The sequence below is a fragment of the Triticum dicoccoides genome, chromosome 5B, assembly GCF_002162155.2.
Source record: "Triticum dicoccoides isolate Atlit2015 ecotype Zavitan chromosome 5B, WEW_v2.0, whole genome shotgun sequence".
Lineage (NCBI taxonomy): Eukaryota > Viridiplantae > Streptophyta > Magnoliopsida > Poales > Poaceae > Triticum > Triticum dicoccoides.
Window position 1 is genome coordinate 442,286,657 of NC_041389.1, and position 25,236 is coordinate 442,311,892.

General features: G+C 42.8%; 1 protein-coding gene across 3 annotated transcripts; it reads left to right on the plus strand.

Moving 5' to 3' along the window:
• Positions 1-1,346: 1,346 nt before the first annotated feature.
• On the plus strand, positions 1,347-4,007 carry LOC119310290. 3 transcript variants are annotated; one of them, XM_037586089.1, is made up of 8 exons: positions 1,347-1,518; positions 1,610-1,971; positions 2,265-2,614; positions 2,729-2,830; positions 2,927-3,172; positions 3,280-3,606; positions 3,699-3,797; positions 3,889-4,007. In XM_037586089.1, the coding sequence occupies exons 5-8, from the start codon at positions 2,971-2,973 to the stop codon at positions 3,924-3,926; spliced, it is 666 nt and encodes a 221-aa protein (XP_037441986.1). In that variant the 5' UTR covers positions 1,347-1,518; positions 1,610-1,971; positions 2,265-2,614; positions 2,729-2,830; positions 2,927-2,970; the 3' UTR covers positions 3,927-4,007. The 3 variants fall into 3 exon arrangements, with proteins under 3 accessions (XP_037441986.1, XP_037441984.1, XP_037441985.1); XM_037586087.1 differs by having other exon boundaries at positions 1,348-1,518; positions 2,765-2,830; XM_037586088.1 differs by having other exon boundaries at positions 1,348-1,514; positions 2,765-2,830.
• The last annotated feature ends 21,229 nt before the right edge of the window (positions 4,008-25,236 follow it).

A 25,236-nucleotide genomic window follows, 5' to 3' on the forward strand; every position in this document is an offset into this window, starting at 1 on the left:
CAACATGCTCGTCCTCAATGATTATGATCTTCTGATCATTTGTAACTCCATCACCAATGAGAGTGACATGCGGGCGCGGCTTTGCGACATTAGGAACCTCGCCATCGAGGACGCTTGGAGTGATCGTCCCGTGGCAGAATTTTGACCACCCCAACAACACCCAGCTCCCTGCTCAATGCGTCGGTGGAGTTCATAGCGCCGGTACGGGATGGCAAGAGGAGGAAAAGGTAGGCCACATAGGAGATGCGCACATGCCACCTTTTTCTTGCTTAGGTCGTAAGATGTGGGCCCAATCAATCAAATTGTCTATTAAAATAAGTTGACTGATAGATTTGGGCACAATGTTGAGAATTAGTTCATAAGTTGTGGTTTTGTGTTAAAAAACTCAAAAGTTGTGGTAAAGTGTTATAAGTTGAGCTGAAGTTGTGGTTTTTTGTTAAAAAACTCAAAAATTGTGGTAAAGTGTTGTAAGTTATCCTGAAGTTGTGGTTTTGTGTAATTAACTCTTTTTTCAAATTCTTGATTAACATTTTTATATACATGACCCAAAAATTTCATCATTTTTATATTACATGGTCAACATTTTTTCAGTACACATTTAACATTTTCAAAATGCTTGATTAAAATTTTCAAATACTTGTTCCATATTTTTTAAAATTATTGATTAAGATTTTATATAAATGATCAAAAAAATTCATCATTTTTAAATACTTAATCAACAATTTTTCTATACATGTTTAACATTCTTTGAATGCTTGTTCAATATTTTTCAAATAATTGTTCAACATTTTTCAAAATCTTTTTATAAAATCCTTTTCATAAACTTTTTTGGATATATATATATATATATATATATAATTTTTTTAAAGTATAGACAAAACTACAAAAATAAAGCAAAAAACGAAAATAGAAAACGTAAAAAAACAGATAAAAGACTGTGGACTCCCGCGCAAGTGGACCGGCCCATCACGTTCGCCCCTTCAGCGAGTCAGAAGCCAGACTTGCTGAAGCGAGATATAAGGGCGCCGCAAGGCCGGTTCCCAGGAACAGCTTGATCAGTACAGAAGCTGAGAAGCTGAGGTGGTCGGGACATGGAGTTATTGAGCTCGAGCTCATATGAGCTCTTAATCGTGGGCGTTGATATGAGCCTAAGGATCTGTGCCATTTCTTTATACAGGAGGTGGTGGGCTGCTAGAAAATAGGTACTGTTGAGCCATACGTATGCGCGACAGATGAGTAGTGGGCCATAATTTAACGGCTTGCGGACGGCCGTTCGAGAAGAGGCGAGCTGTGGCCCAGAATATGCGTCCCCGTCTGATCGATCCGTGGACCAGGATGTTGCCTTTTCCCCCGTCGGTGGGGTCATGGGTCAAATGAATTGTTTCTGTAAAACAAAACGGGCCAAATGAATGCACCGTTCTGGTGTCTTCTCCAATCTGGGTGTTGGAGACTGAATCGTCGAGAGAAGGCGCAGCGGCGGCGACAAGCCATGGAGTTCCTGATGCAGCCGATATGTGGGTTCGTAAATCTTCCCTTTTCTTGTGGCCGACCTCCTGAATTAGCTACCTGGATTGGTTGATCGAAACGGATTTGATTTGTCATCGATCAGATCTACTTTTCTGGAGGAGGTAGGCGAAAGTACAGTGCCGCCCCGTGTGGCAGATCAGGGTGCGGTGGAGCGGGCGGGCGATGTGGGATGGGGAGGCGCGGGAGCAGCCAGGCCTAGGAACGGGTGTGCTGGAGCAGACACCGGTGATTGGGAATTTCATGGCGGCGGAGGAAGCACCGGCTATGGTGGTGGGATTCATGGCGGCAAGCAGGGTGTGGGGGAGCTGGCGCCGGCGGTTGGTAGCGCGGACGCTCAAATCTGGGATGTCCGCGGAGCAGCGGCAGAAAGGAGTGAGATATCTCCTGCGGCCTCCGGCTATTAACTGGAAAGATGAACCCCCGGGCTCCTGGATGGAACAAAAGGTTAGTGGTTGACTTGATCATGCAGAAAAATTTGAGGCAGTACAAATCTGGCATAGATGTGCTGAATTAGTGTGTGCATTGTGCCATGACGATACTTCTATGCTTGTTACCATCAATAATCTGCTGGGACTTTTTAAAAATTGATTCCCTGGATTAGAGCAACTACAGAATTATATGGACTTGGTCCAAGTAAAATGATGCTTGCAAACCAAGGATTACATGCGTCTAGTTACTAGGAATGATACTTGCTGAATCCTTGTAAACTAATATCATAGTTGCCTGTTTTTTGCTAGGCTAAGGATTGGAGATGCAGCACCTAGGAGAACACCTTGTCGACGTGGACGACCAATGACTAGTTTTTTGTGTTGTGGCCAAATTGTAATGTGCATTTCTGCTGTGTTGTTCCGAACTTCCAGATGTGGAAGTTGTTGTTGGACCTTCTTTATGTGACATTGGCAAATGTAGCTGAACCAAACTACTGAAGTGACTCCGGTGGTAGCGTCTCGCCGGCTGAGCACTGCAGAAAAAGGGAAGAAGCCAGTGGTTGAGGAATCTGAAACGGAGTCATCCGACAGTGATGAAAATGAGCAGGAACGAGGTGATCGACGCTCTAGGAATGCTATACGTCGCCTAAGAGGACAAGGTGATGACGCATGAACACCCCTTCCCCTGTTTTTGTGCTCAAAGAATCTGTAACTTAATTATATGCTTATCATGAGTATGAAGCATAACCAGTTTAAAAATGAATGCCATAAAGATAGCTGAAGTACTTATGTTTGATTCGAGGACGCAGCAAATACTGCTAATGGAAGGGCTGAACATACGGGGGCAAGGGCTGCTGTTGTCAACAGTACGACAGGTAAGATGATGTGAAAGTAGTAACAATTATGATACTAACAGAAAGTTTGCGTTTTTGGATCTGATTACAGAAAATTGAAATTGTCTGCACTGTCAGGTGGCACGGCTGAAATTGACAATATTCTACAAGAGGTTACAGCGATGCAAGGCGCTTGTCAGGTGGCGGGGGTAACTACTGAAAAATTAGGGCACAAAGGGATAACTGGAACTCAGTATCCGCCTATAGCTGTGAAACAGGAGGATGATGGCGCACTGAGAGCTGTGGTTGACACAGAAGTTTTGAATGCGGTCGACATTGACATAGATTGCACGAGGCAGCTTCAGAATGAGCTTTATGAAGAATGTCAGTAACTATATTGTTTCAAATTGACATTTGATTTGTCATTTTCTCCATATAGTAAGGGAAACTAAATGAAAAGTTCATTGCCTAACGTGACATTTATGTTCTAGATGTGATTGAGGAAGCATCCCGGCTGTCAACAGTTGTGTATGTCATCGACAGTGATAGCAATAATGATGGTGCGTTTGAAGAATGGTCGGACCCTGACCATGATCTGTTAGTAGAGATTGACAGGAGGCTCAGGGAGCAAGAGGTGAGGGATGAGGGTGTTGCAAAAAAGTACCAAGAAGATGAAGAAAAGAAGGCGAACGAGCAGGAAGAGAAGGATGCAGAGCTTGCGAGGAGGTGTGCGAAAGAGGCGCAACGCAAGGCTTTGGAGCAAGTGGATAAAGATAATCAGGTTGCTCGTATGTGCCAAGCCCTGTATGAACAAAATGGTAAGCAATACCAACACAAGGATATGGTGTTTTAAAGAAAAGAGACATTTTTTACATTCATCCATGGATCTGATAGTTGTGTGTTTGTGCAGCCACTGATGAGCAGATCGAGAAGGCCTGTGCACATGCTGCCGTTGGTGATGCAGTACATAATGTTGCTCATAAGGCGAGCCAAGGATCTGGAACACCGGGTGCACGTTTTGCAGATGTTTGAAGAAACCTGATTAATAAAATGATTAAGAAAAAATATCAGCTGTATTAACTCATTTGTGCTATTTTCAGGCGTGGGGATAGACATGTTCAGACAAATAAATAAATAAATAAAACTTTGGATGTTAGTCCGAGTGGTATGATCAGAGTATCAACCTCTGGAGGTGAGTGAGAGGAAAACAATATTAAAAGAAAAGATACCAGGGTACAAATTGCCCAACATTTTGTGTAATGTGCCCTTGAAGGGGACACAAGAATGGATGGCACTGGCATCGATGGAGCGCGTAGCCCACAACGGCTGAGCCGTGGCCCACAACACAAAGCTCTCATCTGAGCCGTAGCTGCGAGTATGACGGCTGTTACATTGAATGCGGTGGTTGGGTGGGCCACATGCTGTGAAAAAGCTGCGTGTACTGCTCCGAATACAGACTAAAATACCAGCAGTGGCCCGAATCTTAGTGCTACACAACGGCTGAGATAAAGGGCACATATGAGCCCGAGCTCAGAATAGCACTTTCGAGGTGGTCGTGAGGTTGTTACTAGTAAAGAAAAGGGAGCATACGCTCCTGCCACCGGCAAAAGACATTTTAAAATGGCCAAAAAAGGGGACAAAAATTTGGCGCGTACATCTTGACATTTTATGTGTGCGCACCAGGTTTCACCAAACCGATTTTTTGTGGTCTGTGTAAAAAAGACAAAAAAAATCTTGTGAAAAGCATTTTTTAACACTGATTTTTTCCTTTTCCACACATGAAACAAAAATTGTTAGCTTTTCGCAAAACGACTTTGTGAGCACGTAAAATATTGAGATGTACGCATGAAACTTTTTTTTCAGAATTTTATAACATTTCAAAATATGTTTAAAACACAATTTTAAACCAGGAGCATAAGCTCCGGTGCCAAACGCCCCTCTCTCTCTCTTATGTCTTAATTTAATTTACAACCCCTCAACTCTAAATCGGTTAGAGCACAACCTCAAACTATCGGTACCTGCTAGACTATCACCCTCGGACGATTGGAAGGTAGTTTTGAATGATGTGGCATCTAATTGACTAGTCAACATTGGAGTGACATATTTTAGTCATCATTAATTAATAAAGAACAATGACCAGTCACACGTATCATTCTGTACTCGTTGTCCTCTCACTATCTCGGCTACTACACAGCAGCACGAGCCCATCGGACAGCCCCAACAGAAATGACACACGCAACTACGGCACCATGTTGTACTACATAGTGATGTCGACTCTTGTGCTCTTATGGCCTAGCGGGCGATTCTAGGAAACTGGTAATAGCGGTGAGGTGTGTGGCAAACACGAAACACGTCAGCATACCAGTACACGCAGATGGTCAGGGATGTGGTCAAGCAAGTGTGCAGGGGGGTTCTGAAATTGGTGTTAGCGAGTAGTGGGTTCAAGTTGATAAATGGGTCGATCGATACCGAGAGATAGATGAGAGTTGGCCATGGAGACTTTGGGAAATTAATGGAAAGTGTGAACGTCAAAAAGCTTCGAGAGTACATGTATATATTCGGTAGTATTTAGTGCATAAGAAAAAAATGTGGATTATAGATGTAAAACGACGCAGATTGAGATGCATGTGGGGGCATACAAAAATGATTCCCGAAGAAGAAGAAAATGATGAGACACCAACAGGATTTGACTCGAGATGACTATAGAGTAATAATATTTCAGGCATGGGGTCGTGTTAACTTTTATATGTGGCGTCAATATTTGAGTTGTTTACTTTCACGCAAATGAAGAAAAGGCTACTAGGATGATGATGCAACGGACACTAGTAGAAACAGGACTTTGGTTCGGGCCTGGCCAGCCCATTAGTTCCGGTTCTTCACGAACCGGGACCCATGGGGGACATTAGACCCGGTTCATGAGCCCAGGGGCCGGCCGGGGCCTCGTGGGCACTGGTTCCGGTTCGTTTGGATCCATTTGTCCCGGTTCTAGGCACGAACCGGGACCAATAGGCCGCGCTCCTGGACCACAGTCATTGGTACCAGTTCGTGTCTTGAACCGGTGTAGAAGGGTTAATTTAGTCTCGGTTCATGTTACGAACCGGGACAAATAATTTGCCTATATATACCCATCGCCGCGGCAGAGCACTCCACAATGCTCTGTTTTTTCTGGCCGGCGAGGGGAGGGCATTTGGGTGCTCTAGCGCACCTCCTATGCACATGAGGTGGTCGATGAAATGTCCGAGCCACACTAGTTAAGCTTTCTCCTCTCGAAGCTCGACCTCGAAGCTCCATTTTTCCCGAGATTTGTCTAGATTTAGCGGTCCGTCACACCCCGTCCCCATTTTCACCGCCGTTGATCGCCCGCGCCGATCTCGTCGCCGGCACCACCGTGGTGAGCCTCTTGTTCTTATCTTCTTTCTGATTTTCTTACTTTAGATAGATACTTGTCTGATTTTCTTACTTTTGACACACATAATTATATATAATGCACACAGATGAACCGACAATGGATGTATGGTGACAGACACACCTCCGAGTACATTAAGGGCGTGCATAATTTTCTCGAAGTGGCTGAGGCAAACAAGCAGAATGGTTTTATGTGTTGTCCATGCCCTAAATGTGGGAATACGAAGTCTTACTCTGACCGGAAAATCCTTCACACCCACCTGCTTTACAAGGGTTTCATGCCACACTATAATGTTTGGACGAGGCATAGAGAAATAGGGGTTATGATGGAAGACGCGAAAAAGAAGAGGACGATGACAACTATGTGCCCCCTGAATACGGTGATGCTATAACGGGGGAAGCTGCTGAAAATCAAAAGGAACCAGATGATGTGCCAGATGATGCTGCAATGGGGGAAGCTGCTAAAGATCAAGAGGAACCAGACGATGTGCCCGATGATGATGATCTCCGTCGGGTCATTGTCGATGCAAGGACGCAATGAGAAAGTCAAAAGGAGAAGCTGAAGTTCGATCACATGTTAGAGGATCACAAAAAAGGGTTGTACCCCAATTGCGAAGATGGCAACACAAAGCTGGGTACCGTACTGGAATTACTGCAGTGGAAGGCAGAGAATATTGTGCCTGACAAAGGATTTGAGAAGCTACTGAAAATATTGAAGAATAAGCTTCCAAAGGATAACGAATTGCCCGACAATACGTACGTAGCAAAGAAGGTCGTATGCCCTCTAGGATTGGAGGTGCAGAAGATACATGCATGCCCTAATGACTGCATCCTCTAGTGCGGTGCGTACGAGGATTTGAACGCATGCCCGGTATGCGGTGCATTGCGGTATAAGATCAGACGAGATGACCCTGGTGATGTTGACGGCGAGCCCCGCAGGAAGAGAGTTCCTGCGAAGGTGATGTGGTATGCTCATATAGTACCACAGTTGAAACGACTGTTCGGAAACAAAGAGCATGCCAAGTTGATGCGATGGCACAGTGAGGACCCTAAGAAAGATGAGAAGTTGAGAGCACCCGCTGACGGGTCACAGTGAAGAAAAATCGAGAGAGATTACTGGGCTGAGTTTGCACGTGACCCAAGGAACGTATAGTTTGGTTTAAGCGCGGATGGCATTAATCCTTTCGGGGAACAGAGCAGCAATCACATCACATGGCCCGTGACTCTATGTATGTATAACTGATACGTCTCCAACGCATCTATAATTTTTTATTGTTCCATGCTATTATATTACCCCTTTTGGATGTTTATGGGCTTTATTTTACACATTTATATCATTTTTGGGACTAACCTACTAACCGGAGGCCCAGCCCGTATTGCTGTTTTTTTGCCTATTTCAGTATTTCGAAGAAAAGAAATATCAAACGGAGTCCAAACGGAATGAAACCTTCGGGAGCGTGATTTTTGGAATCAACGTGGTCCAGAGGACTTGGAGTGCAAGTCAAGAAGCAGCCCAGGCGACCACGAGAGGGGAGGGCGCGCCCACCCCTACAGGGCGCGCCCCCCTGTCTCGTGGGCCCCTCGGGCGGCCACCGACGTACTTCTTCCTCCTATATAAGCCTACATACCCCGAAAACATCCAGGGAGCAACCGAAACACAATTTCCACCACTGTAACCTTCTGTATCCGCGAGATCCCATCTTGGAGCCTTCGCCGGCACTCCGCCGGAGGGGGAATCGACCACGGAGGGCTTCTACATCAACACCATAGCCCCTCCGATGAGTTGTGAGTAGTTTACCACAGACCTTCGGGTCCATAGTTATTAGCTAGATGGCTTCTTCTCTCTTTTTGGATCTCAATACAATGTTCTCCCCCTATCTTGTGGAGATCTATTCGATGTAAAATCTTTTTGCGGTGTGTTTGTCGAGATTCGATGAATTGTGGGTTTATGATCAAGTTTATCTATGAGAAATATTTGAATCTCCTCTGAATTCTTTTATGTATGATTGAGTTATCTTTGCAAGTCTCTTCGAATTATCAGTTTGGTTTGGCCTACTAGATTGATCTTTCTTGCCATGGGAGGAGTGCTTAGCTTTGGGTTCAATCTTATGGTGTCCTTGCCCAGTGACAGAAAGGGTTGCAAGGCACGTATTGTATTGTTGCCATCGAGGATAAAAAGATGGGGTTTATATCATATTGCATGAGTTTATCCCTCTACGTTATGTCATCTTTCTTAATGTGTTACTCTATTCTTTAATAACTTAATACTCTAGATGCAGGCACGAGTCGGTCGATGTGTGGAGTAATAGTAGTAGATGTAGGCAGGAGTCGGTCTACTTGTTGCGGACGTGATGCCTATATACATGATCATGCCTAGATAATCTCATAATTATTCGCTTTTCTATCAATTGCTCGACAGTAATTTGTTCACCCACCGTAATACTTATGCTATCTTGAGAGAAGCCTCTAGTGAAATCTATGGCCTCCGGGTCTATCTTTTATCTTATTTGCTTTCAATCTACTTTTATTTGCATCTTTACTTTTTGCATCTATATTATAAAATACCAAAAATATATTTATCTTATCATACTATCTCTATCAGATCTCACTTTCTCAAGTGGACGTGAAGGGATTGACAACCCCTTTATTGCGTTGGTTGCGAATTCTTTGTTTGTTTGTGTAGGTGTGTGGGACTTTTGAGGAGCCTCCTACTGGATTGATACCTTGGTTCTCAAACACTGAGGGAAATACTTACACTACTATTGCTGCATCACACTTTGCTCTTCAAGGAAAACCAACGCAAGCTCAAGACATATCAAGAAGGATTTCTGGCACCGTTACCGGGGAGGTCTTCGCTCAAGTCAAGACATACCAAGTACCCATCACAAACTCATCTCCCTCGCATTTACATTATTTGCCATTTGCCTCTCGTTTTCCTCTCCCCCACTTCACCTTTGCCATTTTATTTGCCCTCTCTTTCCCAATCTCTCTCTCTCTTCGCTTGCCTTTTTCTGTTTGCTTGTGTGTTGGATTACTTGTTGCCATGGCGCAAGATAATACCACATTGTGTGATTTCTCCAATACCAATAATAATGATTTCCTTAGTACTCTGATTGCTCCTCTTAATGATGTTGAGACTTGTGAAATCAATACTGCTTTGCTAAATCTTGTTATGAAGGATCAATTCGCCGTCCTTCCTAGTGAAGATGCCGCTACTCATCTAAACAACTTTGTTGATTTGTGTGATATGCAAAAGAAGAAAGATACGGATAATGATATTGTTAAATTGAAGTTATTTCCGTTTTCACTTAGAGATCGTGCTAAAGTTTGGTTTTCGTCTTTGCCTAAAAATAGTATTGATTCTTGGAACAAATGCAAAGATGTTTTTATTTCTAAGTATTTTCCTCCAGCTAAGATCATCACTCTTAGGAACGATATTATGAATTTTAAACAACTTGATCATGAGCATCTTGCCCAATCTTGCGAAAGAATGAAATTGATGATTCGCAATTGCCCTACTCATGGTTTGAATTTATGAATGATCATACAAAAAATTTATGCTGGTTTGAAATTTGCTTCTAGAAATCTTTTAGATTCGGCCGCGGGAGGCACGTTTATGGAAATCACGTTAGGAGATGCTACAAAACTTCTTGATAATATTATGGTTAATTATTCTCAATGGCACACCAAAATATCTTCTAGTAAAAAAGTGCATGCTATAGAAGAAATCAATGTTTTGAGTGGAAAGATGGATGAACTTATAAAATTGTTTGCTACTAAAAATACTCCTCTTGATCCCAATGAATTTATGGATGTGAATTTTGTTGGTAGGAATAGTTTCGGTAACAATGCTTATAGAGGAAACTTTAATTCTAGACCATTCCCTAGTAATTCCTCTAATAATTATGGAAATTCCTACAACAATTCCTATGGTAATTTTAATAAGATGCCCTCTAATTTTGAGAATAGTGTGAAAGAATTTATGATTTCTCAAAATAATTTTAATGCTTTGCTTGAAGAAAAATTGCTCAAAGTTGATGATTTAGCTAGGAACGTTGATAGACTTTCGCTTGATGTTGATTCTCTTAAACTTAGATATTCTCCTTAATCATGATATCAATGAGTATCTCAAAGCAATGAGAATTTCCATTGACGAGTATAAGGAAAGAACCGCTAGATTGCGTGCTAAGAAAGATAGCTTTGTAAAGGCGTGTTCTTCTAGTTTCCATGAAAATAGTGATGAGGATCTTAAAGTTATTGATGTGTCTCCTATTAGATCTTTGTTTTGCAATATGAATCTTGATAATAATGGGACTGGAGATGAGTCAACTTTAGTTAATTAAAAGGCGTCCCAAGAATTCAGAGATTTTAGATCTTGATGCTAAATTTGGTAAAAGTAGGATTGGAGAGGTCATGACTTTAAATAGTATTGAACCCACTATCTCGGATTTCAAGGAATTTGATTATGATAATTGTTCTTTAGAAGGTTGTATTTCCTTGTTGCAATCCGTTGTTAATTCTCCTCATGCTTATAGTCAAAATAAAGCTTTTACCAAACATATCGTTGATGCCTTAATGCAATCTTATGATGAAAAGCTTAATTTGGAAGTTTCTATACCTAGAAAGCTTAATGATGAGTGGGAACCTACTATAAACATTAGAATTAAAGATTATGAGTGTTTTGCTTTGTGTGATTTGGGTGCTAGTGTTTCCACGATTCCGAAAACTTTATGTGATATTTTAGGTTTCCATGATCTTGATGATTGCTCTTTAAATTTGCACCTTGCGGATTCCACCATTAAAAAGCCAATGGGAAGGATCAATGATGTTCTAATTATTGCAAATAGAAATTTGGTGCCCGTTTATTTTATCATTCTTGATATAGATTGCAATGTTTATTGCCCTATTATTCTTGGTAGACCTTTCCTTAGAACGATTGGTGCGATTATTGATATGAAGGAAGGGAATATTAGATTCTAATTTCCATTAAAGAAAGGCATGGAGCTCTTTACAAGAAAGAAAGTAAAATTACCTTAATCTATCATGCGAGCTACATATGAATCGAGTGCCAAAGATGGCACTACTTAGATCTATCTTCGCTTTTATGCCTAGCTAGGGGCGTTAAACGATAGCGCTAATTGGGAGGCAACCCAATTTTCTTTATGTTTTCTGTTTTTGTTCCTGTTTAGTAATAAATTTTGCATCTAACTTCTGTTTAGATGTGTTTTTAACTTTTTATGATTTAATTAGTGTGTGTGCCAAGTAGAACCTATAGGATAACCTATGATGATAGTTGATTTGATTCTGCTGAAAAACAGAAACTTTGCACTCACGATAAAAAATTCAATCAATCACAGAAACGTGCTTTTGCATTGATTCTTTTTTATGCTGATCAATAAACAAATTTTCCAGTACGTACTATTTTGGTAGGATTTTTAGAGTTCCAGAAGTTTACGTTAGTTACAGATTGCTACAGACTATTCTGTTTTTGACCGATTCTGTTTTTCGTGTGTTGTTTGCTTATTTTGATGCATCTATGGCTAGTATGTAAGGGTATGAACCATAGATACCTTGGAATACAGTAGGTTTAACACCAAAACAAATAAAGAATGAGTTCATTACAGTACCTTATGTGGTGGTTTTGTTTTCTTTCACTAACGGAGCTTATAAGATTTTCTGCTGAGTTTTGTGTTGTGAAGTTTTCAAGTTTTGGGTAAAGCTTTGATGGACTATGGAATAAAGAGTGGAAAGAGCCTAAGCTTGGGGATACCCTTGGCACCCCAAGATATTCAAGAATATCCAAAAGCCTAAGCTTGGGGATGCCCCGGGAAGGCATCCCCTCTTTCGTCTTCGTTCATTGGTAACTTTACTTGGAGCTATATTTTTATTTGCCACATGATATGTGTTTTGCTTGGAGCGTCGTGTACTATATTAGTCTTTGCTTTTTAGTTTACCACAATCATCCTTGCTGTACACACCTTTTGGGAGAAGTCTATTTGATTAGAATTTATTAGAATTTGCTATGTGCTTCACTTATATCTTTTGAGCTTGATAGTTTTTGCTCTAGTGCTTCACTTATATCTTTTAGAGCACGGCGGTGGCTTGATTTTATAGAAATTACTAGTCTCTCATGCTTCACTTATATTATTTTGAGAGTCTTTTAGAACAGTATAGTATTTGCTATGGTTATAAATTCGGTCCTAGAATGATGAGCATCCAAGTTGGGTATAATAAAAAACTATCATAGGAAGTGAATTGGATGCTATGATCAATTTGATACTTGATAATTGTTTTGAGATATGGAGGTAGTGATATTAAAGTCATGCTAGTTGGGTGATTATGAATTTAAAGAATGCTTGTGTTGAAGTTAGCAAGTCCCGTAGCATGCACGTTGTTGGGGAACGTAGCAGAAATTCAAAATTTTCCTACGCGTCACCAAGATCTATCTATGGAGAGACCAGCAACGAGTAGAAAGAGAGTGCATCTACATACCCTTGTAGATCGCTAAGCGGAAGCGTTCAAGTGAACGGGGTTGATGGAGTCGTACTCGTCGTGATTCAGATCACCGATGATCAAGTGCCGAACGGACGGCACCTCCGCGTTCAACACACGTACAGCCCGGTGACGTCTCCCACGCCTTGATCCAGCAAGGAGAGAGGGAGAGGTTGAGGAAGACTCCATCCAACAGCAGCATAACGGCATGGTGGTGGTGGAGGAGCGTGGCAATCCCGCAGGGCTTCGCCAAGCACCATGGGAGAGGAGGAGTAGGGAGAGAGGTAGGGCTGCACCAAGAGGGAGAGAACTCATGTGTATGGCAGCCCCAAATCTCAACTATATATAGGGGGAAGGGGGGGCTGCGCCCCCTTTAGGGTTTCCCACCCCCAAGGGGTGCGGCCAGCCCTAGATGGCAAAGGGGAGGCGGCCAAGAGGGGAGAGGAGAGGGAGGCGCACCAATATGGGCCTTAAGGCCCATCTGGACTAGGGTTTGCCCCCTCCCACTCTCCCTTGCGCCTTGGCCCCTTGTGGGGGGCGCACCAGCCCTCCTAGGGGCTGGTCCCCTCCCACACTTGGCCCACGCAACCTTCTGGGGCAGGTGGCCCCACTTGGTGGACCCCCGGGACCCTCCCGGTGGTCCCGGTACAATACCGATATCGCCCGAAACTTTTCCGGTGACCAAAACAGGACTTCCCATATATAAATCTTTACCTCCGGACCATTCCGGAACTCCTCGTGACGTCCGGGATCTCATCCGGGACTCCGAACAACATTCGGTAACCACATACAAGCTTCCTTTATAACCCTAGCGTCATCGAACCTTAAGTGTGTAGACCCTACGGGTTCGGGAGACATGTAGACATGACCGAGACGTTCTCCAGTCAATAACCAACAGCGGGATCTGGATACCCATGTTGGCTCCCACATGTTCCACGATGATCTCATCGGATGAACCACGATGTCAAGGACTCAATCAATCCCGTATACAATTCCCTTTGTCTATCGGTATGTTACTTGCCCGAGATTCGATCGTCGGTATACCGATACCTTGTTCAATCTCGTTACCGGCAAGTCACTTTACTCGTTCCGTAACACATCATCCCGTGATCAACTCCTTGGTCACATTGCGCATATGATGATGTCCTACCGAGTGGGCCCAGAGATACCTCTCCGTTTACACGGAGTGACAAATCCCAGTCTCGATCCGCATAAAACAATAGATACTTTCGGAGATACCTGTAGTGCACCTTTATAGTCACCCAGTTACGTTGTGACGTTTGATACACTCAAAGCACTCCTACGGTATCCAGGAGTTACACGATCTCATGGTCAAAGGAAGAGATACTTGACATTGGCAAAGCTCTAGCAAACGAACTACACGATCTTTGTGCTAGTCTTAGGATTGGGTCTTGTCCATCACATCATTCTCCTAATGATGTGATCCCGTTATCAACGACATCCAATGTCCATAGCCAGGAAACCATGACTATCTGTTGATCACAACGAGCTAGTCAACTAGAGGCTCACTAGGGACATATTGTGGTCTATGTATTCACACGTGTATTACGATTTCCGGATAATACAGTTATAGCATGAATAAAAGACAATTATCATGAACAAGGAAATATAATAATAACTTATTTATTATTGCCTCTAGGGCATATTTCCAACAGTCTCCCACTTGCACTAGAGTCAATAATCTAGTTCACATCGCCATGTGATTAACACTCACAGGTCACATCGCCATGTGACTAATACCCAAGAGTTTACTAGAGTCAGTAGTCACATCACTATGTGATTAACACTCAATGAGTTTTATGTTTGATCATGTTGTTTGTGAGAGAGGTTTTAGTCAACGGGTCTGAACCTTTCAGATCCGTGTGTGCTTTACAAATCTCTATGTCATCTCCTAGATGCAGCTACCACGCTCTATTTGGAGCTATTCCAAATAACTGTTCTACTTTGAGCTATTCTTAAATTATTGCTCCATTATATGTATCCGGTCTCTCTACTCAGAGCTATCCGGATAGGTGTTAAGCTTGCATCGACGTAACCTTTACGACGAACTCTTTTACCACCTCCATAATCGAGAAAATTCCTTAGTCCACTAGTTACCAAGGATAACTTTGACCGCTGTCTGTGATCCATTCATGGATCACTCTTGTACCCCTTGACTGACTCATGGCAAGGCACACTTCAGGTGCGGTACTCAGCATGGCATACTGTAGAGCCTATGTCTTAAGCATAGGGGACGATCTTCGTCCTCTCTATTCTGCCGAGGTCGAGCTTTAAGTCTTAACTTCGTACCTTACAACTCAGGCAAGAACTTCTTCTTTGACTGGCCCATCTTGAACACCTTCAAGATCATGTCAAGGTATGTGCTCATTTGAAAGTATTATTAAGCATTTTGATCTATCCTTATAGATCTTGATGCTCAATGTTCAAGTAGCTTAATCCAGGCTTTCCATTGAAAAACACCTTTCAAATAACCCTATATGCTTTCTAGAAATTCTACATCATTTCTGATCATCAATATGTCAACAACATATACTCATCAGAAATTCTATAGTGCTCCCACTCACTTCTTTGGAAATACAAGTTTCTTATAAACTTTGTATAAATCCAAAATCTTTGATCATCTCATCAAAGCGTACATTCCAACTCCGAGATGCTTACTCCAGTCCTTAAAAGGATCGCTGGAGCTAGCATACCTTTTAGCATCCTTAGGATCGACAAAACTTTTCTGATTGTATTGCATACAACCTTTCCTTACGAAAACTGGTAAGGAAACTTGTCTTGACATCCATCTGCCAGATTTCATAAATGCAGCTAATGCTAACATGATTCCGACGGACTTTAAGCATCGCTACGAGTGAGAAAATCTCATCGTAGTCAACTCCTTGAACTTGTCGGAAAACACTTCGCCACAAGTCGAGCTTCATAGATGGTGACATTACCATCCACGTCCGTCTTCTTCTTAAAAGATCCATTTATCTCAATGGATTTCCGATCATCGGGCAAGTCCATCAAAGTTCATGCTTTGTTCTGATATATGGATACTATCTCGGATTTCATGGCTTCTAACCATTTGTCGGAATTCGGGCCCACCATTGCTTCTCCATAGCTCGTAGGTTCATTGTTGTCCAGCAACATGACTTCCAAGACAGGATTACGTACCACTCTTAAGTAGTATGTATCCTTGTCACCCCACGAGGTTTGGTAGTGACTTGATCCGAAGTTTCATGATCAATATCATAAGCTTCCACTTCAATTGGTGTAGGTGCCACAGGAACAACTTCCTGTGCCCTGCCACACACTAGTTGAAGAGACGGTTCAATAACCTCATCAAGTCTCCACCATCCTCCCACTCAACTCTTTCGAGAGAAACCTTTCCTCGAGAAAGGACCCGATTCAAGAAACAATCCACATTGCTTTCGGATCTGAATTAGGAGGTATACCCAACTGTTTTGGGTGTCCTATGAAGATGCATTTTATCCGCTTTGGGTTCGAGCTTAATCCTGAAACTTTTTCACATAAGCGTCGCAGCCCTAAACCTTTAAGAAACGACAACTTAGGTTTCTCTAAACCATAATTCATACGGTGTCATCTCAACGGAATTACGTGGTGCCCTATTTAAAGTGAATGTGGTTGTCTCTAATGCCTAACCCATGAACGATAGTGGTAATTCGATAAGAGACATCATGGTACGCACCATATCCAATAGGGTGCAACTATGATGTTCGGACACACCATCACATTATGGTGTTCCAGGCGGTATTAATTGCGAAACAATTTCTACAATGTCTTAATTGTGTGCCAAAACTCGTAATTCAGATATTCATCTCTATGATCATATCATAGACATTTTATCCTCTTGTCACAATGATCTTCAACTTCACTCTGAAATTACTTGAATAATTCAAACTTGTGTTTCATCAAGTAAATATACTCAACATTTACTCGAATCATCTGTGAAGTAAGAACATAACGATATTCACTGCATGCCTCAGCACTCATTGGACTGCACACATCAAAATGTGTTGCTTCCAACAAGTTGCTATCTTGTTCCATTTTACTGAAAACGAGGCTTTTCAGTCATCTTGCCCATGTGGTATGATTTGCATATCTCAAGTGATTCAAAATCAAGTGAGTCCAAACGATCCATTTGCATGGAGTTTCTTCATGCATATACACCAATAGACATGGTTCGCATGTCTCAAACTTTTCAAAACGAGTGAGTCCAAAGATCCATCAACATGGAGCTTCTTCATGCGTTTTATACCATTATGACTTACATGGCAGTGCCACAAGTAAGTGGTACTATCATTACTATCTTATATCTTTTGGCATGAGAATGTGTATCACTACGATCGAGATTCAATAAACCATTCAGGTTTAATACTGATCTTGATGGTAGAGGGAGCGTGCGATGCTTGATCATATCAACATTGGAAATACTTCCAACACATATCGTCAGCTCACCTTTAGCTAGTCACCGTTTTATTCTGTAGCTTTTATTTCGAGTTACTAACACTTAGCAACCGAACCGGTATCTAATACCCTGGTGCTACTAGGAGTACTAGTAAAGTACACATTAACATAATGTATATCCAATATACTTCTATCGACCTTGCCAGCCTTCTCATCTACCAAGTATCTAGGGTAATGCTGCTCCAGTAGCTGTTCCCCTTATTACAGAAGCACTTAGTCTCGGGTTTGGGTTCAACCTTGGGTTTCTTCACTAGTGCAGCAGCTGATTTGCCGTTTCATGAAGTATCCCTTCTTGCCCTTGCCCTTCTTGAAACTAGTGGTTTCACCAACCATCAACAATTGATGCTCCTTCTTGATTTCTACTTTCGCGGTGTCAAACATCGTGAATACCTCAAGGATCATCTTATTTATCCCTGATATGTTATAGTTCATCACGAAGCTCTAGCAGCTCGGTGGCAATGACTTTGGGGAAACATCACTATCTCATCTGGAAGATCAACTCCCACTCGATTCAAGTGATTGTTGCACTCAGACAATCTGAGCACAAGCTCAACGATTGAGCTTTTCTCCCTTAGTTTGTAGGCTAAGAAAATCGTCGGAGGTCTTATACCTCTTGACATGGGCACGAGCCTAAAATCCCAATTTCAGCCCTCGAAACATCTCATATGTTCCGCGATGTTTCGAAAAACGTCTTTGGTGCCTCTACTTAAACCATTTAACTGAACTATCACGTAGTTATCAAAACGTGTATGTTCGATGTTCGAAACATCCACAAACGACGTTTGGGGTTCAGCACACTGAGCGGTGCATTAAGGACATAAGCTTTCTACTGATCGCATAATTGCTACTTTCAACTTTCAACTATATTTTCTCTAGGAACATATCTAAAACAGTAGAACTAAAGCGCGAGCTTACGACATAATTTGCAAAAGGTCTTTTGACTATGTTCAGGATAATTGAGTTCATCTTATGAACTCCCACTTAGATAGACATCCCTCTGGTCATCTAAGTGATCACATGATCCGAGTCAACTAGGCCGTGTCCGATCATCACGTGAGACGGACTAGTTAACGTCGGTGAACATCTTCATGTTGATCGTATCTACTATACGACTCATGCTCGACCTTTCGGTCTCCGTGTTCCGAGGCCATGTCTGCACATGCTAGGCTCGTCAAGTTAACCCTAAGTGTATTGTTGTGTAAATCTGTCTTACACCCGTTGTATGTGAACGTAAGAATCCATCACACCCGATCATCACGTGGTGCTTAGAAGCGACGAACTGTAGCAACGGTGCACAGTTAGGGGAGAACACTTCTTGAAATTGTTGTAAGGGATCATCTTATTTACTACCGTCGTCCTAAGTAAACAAGATGCATAAACATGATAAACATCACATGCAATCAAATAGTGACATGATATGGCCAATATCATTTTGCTCCTTTTGATCTTCATCTTCGGGGCTCCATGATCATCATCGTCACCGGCATGACACCATGATCTCCATCATCATGATCTCCATCATCGTGTCTTCATAAAGTTGTCACGCCAACGACTACTTCTACTTCTATGACTAGCGCGTTTAGCAATAAAGTAAAGTAGTTTACATGGCGTTCTTCAATGACACGCAGGTCATACAATAAATAAAGACAACTCCTATGGCTCCTGCCGGTTGTCATACTCATCGACATGCAAGTCGTGAATCCTATTACAAGAACATGATCAATCTCATACATCACATATATCATTCATCACATCTTTTTGGCCATATCACATCACATAGCATACCCTGCAAAAACAAGTTAGACGTCCTCTAATTGTTGTTGCATGTTTTACGTGGCTGCTATGGATTTCTAGCAAGAACGTTTCTTACCTACGCAAGACCACAACGTGATATGCCAATTGCTATTTACCCTTCATAAGGACCCTTTTCATCGAATCCGTTCCGACTAAAGTGGGAGAGACTGGCACCCGCTAGCCACCTTATGCACCAAGTGCATGTCAATCGGTGGAACCTGTCTCACGTAAGAGTACGTGTAAGGTCGGTCCGGGCCGCTTCATCCCACAATACCATCGAAACAAGATTGGACTAGTAACGGTAAGCATATTGAACAACATCAACGCCCACAACTACTTTGTGTTCTACTCGTGCAAAGAATCTACGCAATAGACCTAGCTCATGATGCCACTGTTGGGGAACGTAGCAGAAATTCAAAATTTTCCTACGCGTCACCAAGATCTATCTATGGAGAGACCAGCAACGAGTAGAAAGAGAGTGCATCTACATACCCTTGTAGATCGCTAAGCGGAAGCGTTCAAGTGAACGGGGTTGATGGAGTCGTACTCGTCGTGATTCAGATCACCGATGATCAAGTGCCGAACGGACGGCACCTCCGCGTTCAACACACGTACAGCCCGGTGACGTCTCCCACGCCTTGATCCAGCAAGGAGAGAGGGAGAGGTTGAGGAAGACTCCATCCAACAGCAGCATAACGGCATGGTGGTGGTGGAGGAGCGTGGCAATCCCGCAGGGCTTCGCCAAGCACCATGGGAGAGGAGGAGTAGGGAGAGAGGTAGGGCTGCACCAAGAGGGAGAGAACTCATGTGTATGGCAGCCCCAAATCTCAACTATATATAGGGGGAAGGGGGGGCTGCGCCCCCTTTAGGGTTTCCCACCCCCAAGGGGTGCGGCCAGCCCTAGATGGCAAAGGGGAGGCGGCCAAGAGGGGAGAGGAGAGGGAGGCGCACCAATATGGGCCTTAAGGCCCATCTGGACTAGGGTTTGCCCCCTCCCACTCTCCCTTGCGCCTTGGCCCCTTGTGGGGGGCGCACCAGCCCTCCTAGGGGCTGGTCCCCTCCCACACTTGGCCCACGCAACCTTCTGGGGCAGGTGGCCCCACTTGGTGGACCCCCGGGACCCTCCCGGTGGTCCCGGTACAATACCGATATCGCCCGAAACTTTTCCGGTGACCAAAACAGGACTTCCCATATATAAATCTTTACCTCCGGACCATTCCGGAACTCCTCGTGACGTCCGGGATCTCATCCGGGACTCCGAACAACATTCGGTAACCACATACAAGCTTCCTTTATAACCCTAGCGTCATCGAACCTTAAGTGTGTAGACCCTACGGGTTCGGGAGACATGTAGACATGACCGAGACGTTCTCCAGTCAATAACCAACAGCGGGATCTGGATACCCATGTTGGCTCCCACATGTTCCACGATGATCTCATCGGATGAACCACGATGTCAAGGACTCAATCAATCCCGTATACAATTCCCTTTGTCTATCGGTATGTTACTTGCCCGAGATTCGATCGTCGGTATACCGATACCTTGTTCAATCTCGTTACCGGCAAGTCACTTTACTCGTTCCGTAACACATCATCCCGTGATCAACTCCTTGGTCACATTGCGCATATGATGATGTCCTACCGAGTGGGCCCAGAGATACCTCTCCGTTTACACGGAGTGACAAATCCCAGTCTCGATCCGCATAAAACAATAGATACTTTCGGAGATACCTGTAGTGCACCTTTATAGTCACCCAGTTACGTTGTGACGTTTGATACACTCAAAGCACTCCTACGGTATCCAGGAGTTACACGATCTCATGGTCAAAGGAAGAGATACTTGACATTGGCAAAGCTCTAGCAAACGAACTACACGATCTTTGTGCTAGTCTTAGGATTGGGTCTTGTCCATCACATCATTCTCCTAATGATGTGATCCCGTTATCAACGACATCCAATGTCCATAGCCAGGAAACCATGACTATCTGTTGATCACAACGAGCTAGTCAACTAGAGGCTCACTAGGGACATATTGTGGTCTATGTATTCACACGTGTATTACGATTTCCGGATAATACAGTTATAGCATGAATAAAAGACAATTATCATGAACAAGGAAATATAATAATAACTTATTTATTATTGCCTCTAGGGCATATTTCCAACACACGTATGGTTAAAGTTGTGTAACAAATTTGAAACATGAAGTGTATCTGGCTTGTGCATCCTTATGAGTGGCGGTCGGGGACGAGCGATGGTCTTTTCCTACCAATCTATCCCCCTAGGAGCATGCGCGTAGTGCTTGATTTTTGATGACTTCTAAATTTTTGCAATAAGTATATGAGTTCTTTTGACTAATGTTGAGTCCATGGATTATACGCACTTTTACCTTTCCACCATTGCTAGCCTCTTCGGTACCGCGCATTGCCCTTTCTCACTTTGAGAGTTGGTGCAAACTTCGCCGGTGCATCCAAACCCCGTGATACGATATGCTCTATCACACATAAACCTCCTTATATCTTCCTCAAAACAGCCACCATACCTACCTATTATGGCATTTCCATAGCCATTCCGAGATATATTGCCATGCAACTTTCCACCGTTCCGTTCATCATCGTCATGACATACTTTACTTTTGTCATATTGCCATTGCATGATCATGTAGTTGACATCGTATTTGTGGCAAAGCCACCATGCATTATTTTTTATACATGTAACTCTTGATTCATTGCACCATCCCGGTACACCGCCGGAGGCATTCATACAGAGTCATATCTTGTTCTAGTTTCGAGTTGTAATTCATATGTTGTAATCAATGAAAGTGTGATGATCATCATTATTAGAGCATTGCCCAAAAAAGGCCAAAAAAGGCCCAAAAAAGAAAAGGAGAAAAAGAAAAAGAAAAAAAAAGAAAGAAAAAGAAAGAAAAAGAAAATAAATAAAAAGGGCAATGCTACTATCTTTTTCCACACTTGTGCTTCAAAGTAGCACCATGTTCTTCATGTAGTGAGTCTCATATTTTGTGCTTCAAAGTAGCACCATGTTTTTTCATATAGTGAGTCTCATAGGTTGTCTTTTTCATACTAGTGGAAAATTTTCATTATAGAACTTGGCTTGAATATTCCTATCATGGGCTTCCTCAAATGCCCTAGGTCTTTGTGAGCAAGCAAGTTGGATGCACACCCACTAGTTTCCTTTTGTTGAGCATTCATTTATAGCTCTAGTGCATCTGTTGCATGGCAATCCCTACTCCTTATGTTGACATCAATTGATGGGCATCTCCATTGCCCGTTGATTATCCTCGTCAATGTGAGACTTTCTCCTTTTTTTTCTTCTCCACACAATCCCCATCATCATGTTCTATTCCACCCATAGTGCTATACCCATGGCTCACGCTCATGTATTGCGTGAAGGTTGAAAAAGTTTGAGATTATTTAAGTATGAAATAATTGCTTGGCTTGTCATCGGGGTTATAGAAGTTGGGAACATCTTTGTGTGACGAAAATGAAGCATAGCCTAACTATATGATTTTGTAGGGATGAACTTTCTTTTGCCATGTTATTTTGAGAAGACATGATTGCTTTGATTAGTATGCTTGAAGTATTACTATTTCTTTTATCAATATGAACTTTTATTTTGAATCATTTGGATCTGAACATTCATGCCACAATAAAGAAAATTACATTGAGAATTATGCTAGGTAGCATTCCACAGCAAAAATTCTGTTTTTATCATTTACCTACTTGAGGACGAGCAGGAATTAAGCTTGGGGATGCTTGATACATCTCCAACGTATCTATAATTTTTGATTGTTCCATACTATTATATTACCCCTTCTGGATGTTTATGGGCTTTATTTTACACATTTATATCATTTTTGGGACTAACCTACTAACCGGAGGCCCAACCCGTATTGCTGTTTTTTTGCCTATTTCAGTATTTCGAAGAAAAGGAATATCAAACGGAGTCCAAACGGAATGAAACCTTCGGGAGCGTGATTTTTGGAACGAACGTGATCCAAAGAACTTGGAGTGCAAGTCAAGAAGCAGTCGAGGCGGCCATGTGAGGGGAGGGCGCGCCCACCCCTACAAGGCATGCCCCCTGTCTCGTGGGCCTCTCGGGCGGCCACCGACGTACTTCTTCCTCCTATATAAGCCTACGTACCCCAAAAACATCCAGGGAGCAACCGAAACACAATTTCCACCACCGTAACCTTCTGTATCCGCGAGATCCCATCTTGGAGCCTTCGCCGGCGCTCCGCCGGAGGGGGAATCGACCACGGAGGGCTTCTACATCAACACCATAGCCCCTCTGATGAGTTGTGAGTAGTTTACCACAGACCTTCGGGTCCATAGTTATTAGCTAGATGGCTTCTTCTCTACTTTTGGATCTCAATACAATTCTCTCCCCCTCTCTTGTGGAGATCTATTCGATGTAAACTCTTTTTGTGGTGTGTTTGTCGAGATCCGATGAATTGTGGGTTTATGATCAAGTTTATCTATGAGAAATATTTGAATCTTCTCTGAATTATTTTATGTATGATTGAGTTATATTTGCAAGTCTCTTTGAATTATCAATTTGGTTTGGCCTACTAGATTGATCTTTCTTGCCATCGGAGAAGTGCTTAGCTTTGGGTTCAATCTTGCGGTGTCCTTACCCAGTGATAGAAAGGGTCGCAAGGCACGTATTGTATTGTTGCCATCGAGGATAAAAAGATGGGGTTTATATCATATTGCATGAGTTTATCCCTCTACATCATGTCATCTTGCTTAATGTGTTACTCTGTTCTTTATGAACTTAACACTCTAGATGCAGGCAGGAGTCAGTCGATGTGTGGAGTAATAGTAGTAGATGCAGGCAGGAATCGGTCTACTTGTTGCGGACGTGATGCCTATATACATGATCATGCCTAGATAATCTCATAATTATTCGCTTTTCTATCAATTGCTCGACAGTAATTTGTTCACCCACCATAATACTTATGCTATCTTGATAGAAGCCTCTAGTGAAACCTATGGCCCCCGGGTCTATCTTTTATCTTATTTGCTTTCAATCTACTTTTATTTGCATCTTTACTTTTTGCATCTATATTATAAAATACTAAAAATATATTTATCTTATCATACTATCTCTATCAGACCTCACTTTCGCAAGTGGCCGTGAAGGGATTGACAACCCCTTTATTGTGTTGGTTGCGAGTTCTTTGTTTGTTTGTGTAGGTGCATGGGACTTTTGAGGAGCCTCCTACTGGATTGATACCTTGGTTTTCAAAAACTGAGGGAAATACTTACGCTACTATTGCTGCATCACCCTTTCCTCTTCAAGGAAACCAACGCAAGCTCAAGACGTAGCAATAACCTTCCTCCTTGGATGTGCATGAAGCGGAAGTTCATTATGATGCCAGTTCTCATCCAAGGCCCTAAGCAACCCGGCAACGACATTGATGTCTACCTAAGGCCATTAGTTGAAGAACTTTTACAGCTGTGGAATGGAAACAGTGTACGTGCGTGGGATATGCACAGATAAGAGGAGTTTAACCTGCACGCGTTGTTGTTTGTAACCATCAACATTGGCCCGCTCTCAGTAACCTTTCAGGACAGACAAACAAGGGATACCACGCATACACGCACTGTTTAGCTGACACCCAAAGTATATACCTGGACAAATGCAGGAAGAATGCGTACCTGGGCCATCGTCTATTTCTTCCGACCAACCATCAATGTCGAAAGAAAGGGAAGCATTTTAAAGGCAAGGCCGATCACCGAAAGAAGCCCGCCAAGCGTACCGGTGATCACATACTTGCTATGGTCAATGATTTACATGTAATCTTTGGAAAGGGTCTTGGCGGACTAGCTGTTCCGAGTGACGCTGGGGGACACGCACCCATGTGGAAGAAGAAATCTATATTTTGGGGCATACCCTACTTGAAAGACCTAGAGGTTCACTCTTCAATCGACGTGATGTACGTGACGAAGAACCTTTGTGTGAACCTGCTAGGCTTCTTGGGCGTGTATGGGAAAACAAAAGATACAGCTGAGGCACGGGAGGACCTGCAACGTTTGCACGAAAAAGACGGCATGCCTCCAAAGTAGTATGAAGGTCCTGCCAGCTACGCTCTTACCAAATAAGAGAAGGAAATCTTCTTTGAATGCTTGCTTAGTATGAAGGTCTTGACTGGCTTCTCGTCGAATATAAAGGGAATAATAAATATGTCAGAGAAAAAGTTCCAGAACCTAAAGTCTCATGACTGCCACGTGATTATG

Coding starts and splice junctions, on each gene's coding strand:
- LOC119310290 (XM_037586089.1), top strand. CDS start 2,971: ATGCAAGGCGCTTGTCAGGTGGCGGGGGTAACTACTGAAAAATTAGGG. Junction 3,173..3,279: donor GAATGAGCTTTATGAAGAAT/GTCAGTAACTAT, acceptor TTTATGTTCTAG/ATGTGATTGAGGAAGCATCC. Junction 3,798..3,888: donor CCAAGGATCTGGAACACCGG/GTGCACGTTTTG, acceptor TGCTATTTTCAG/GCGTGGGGATAGACATGTTC.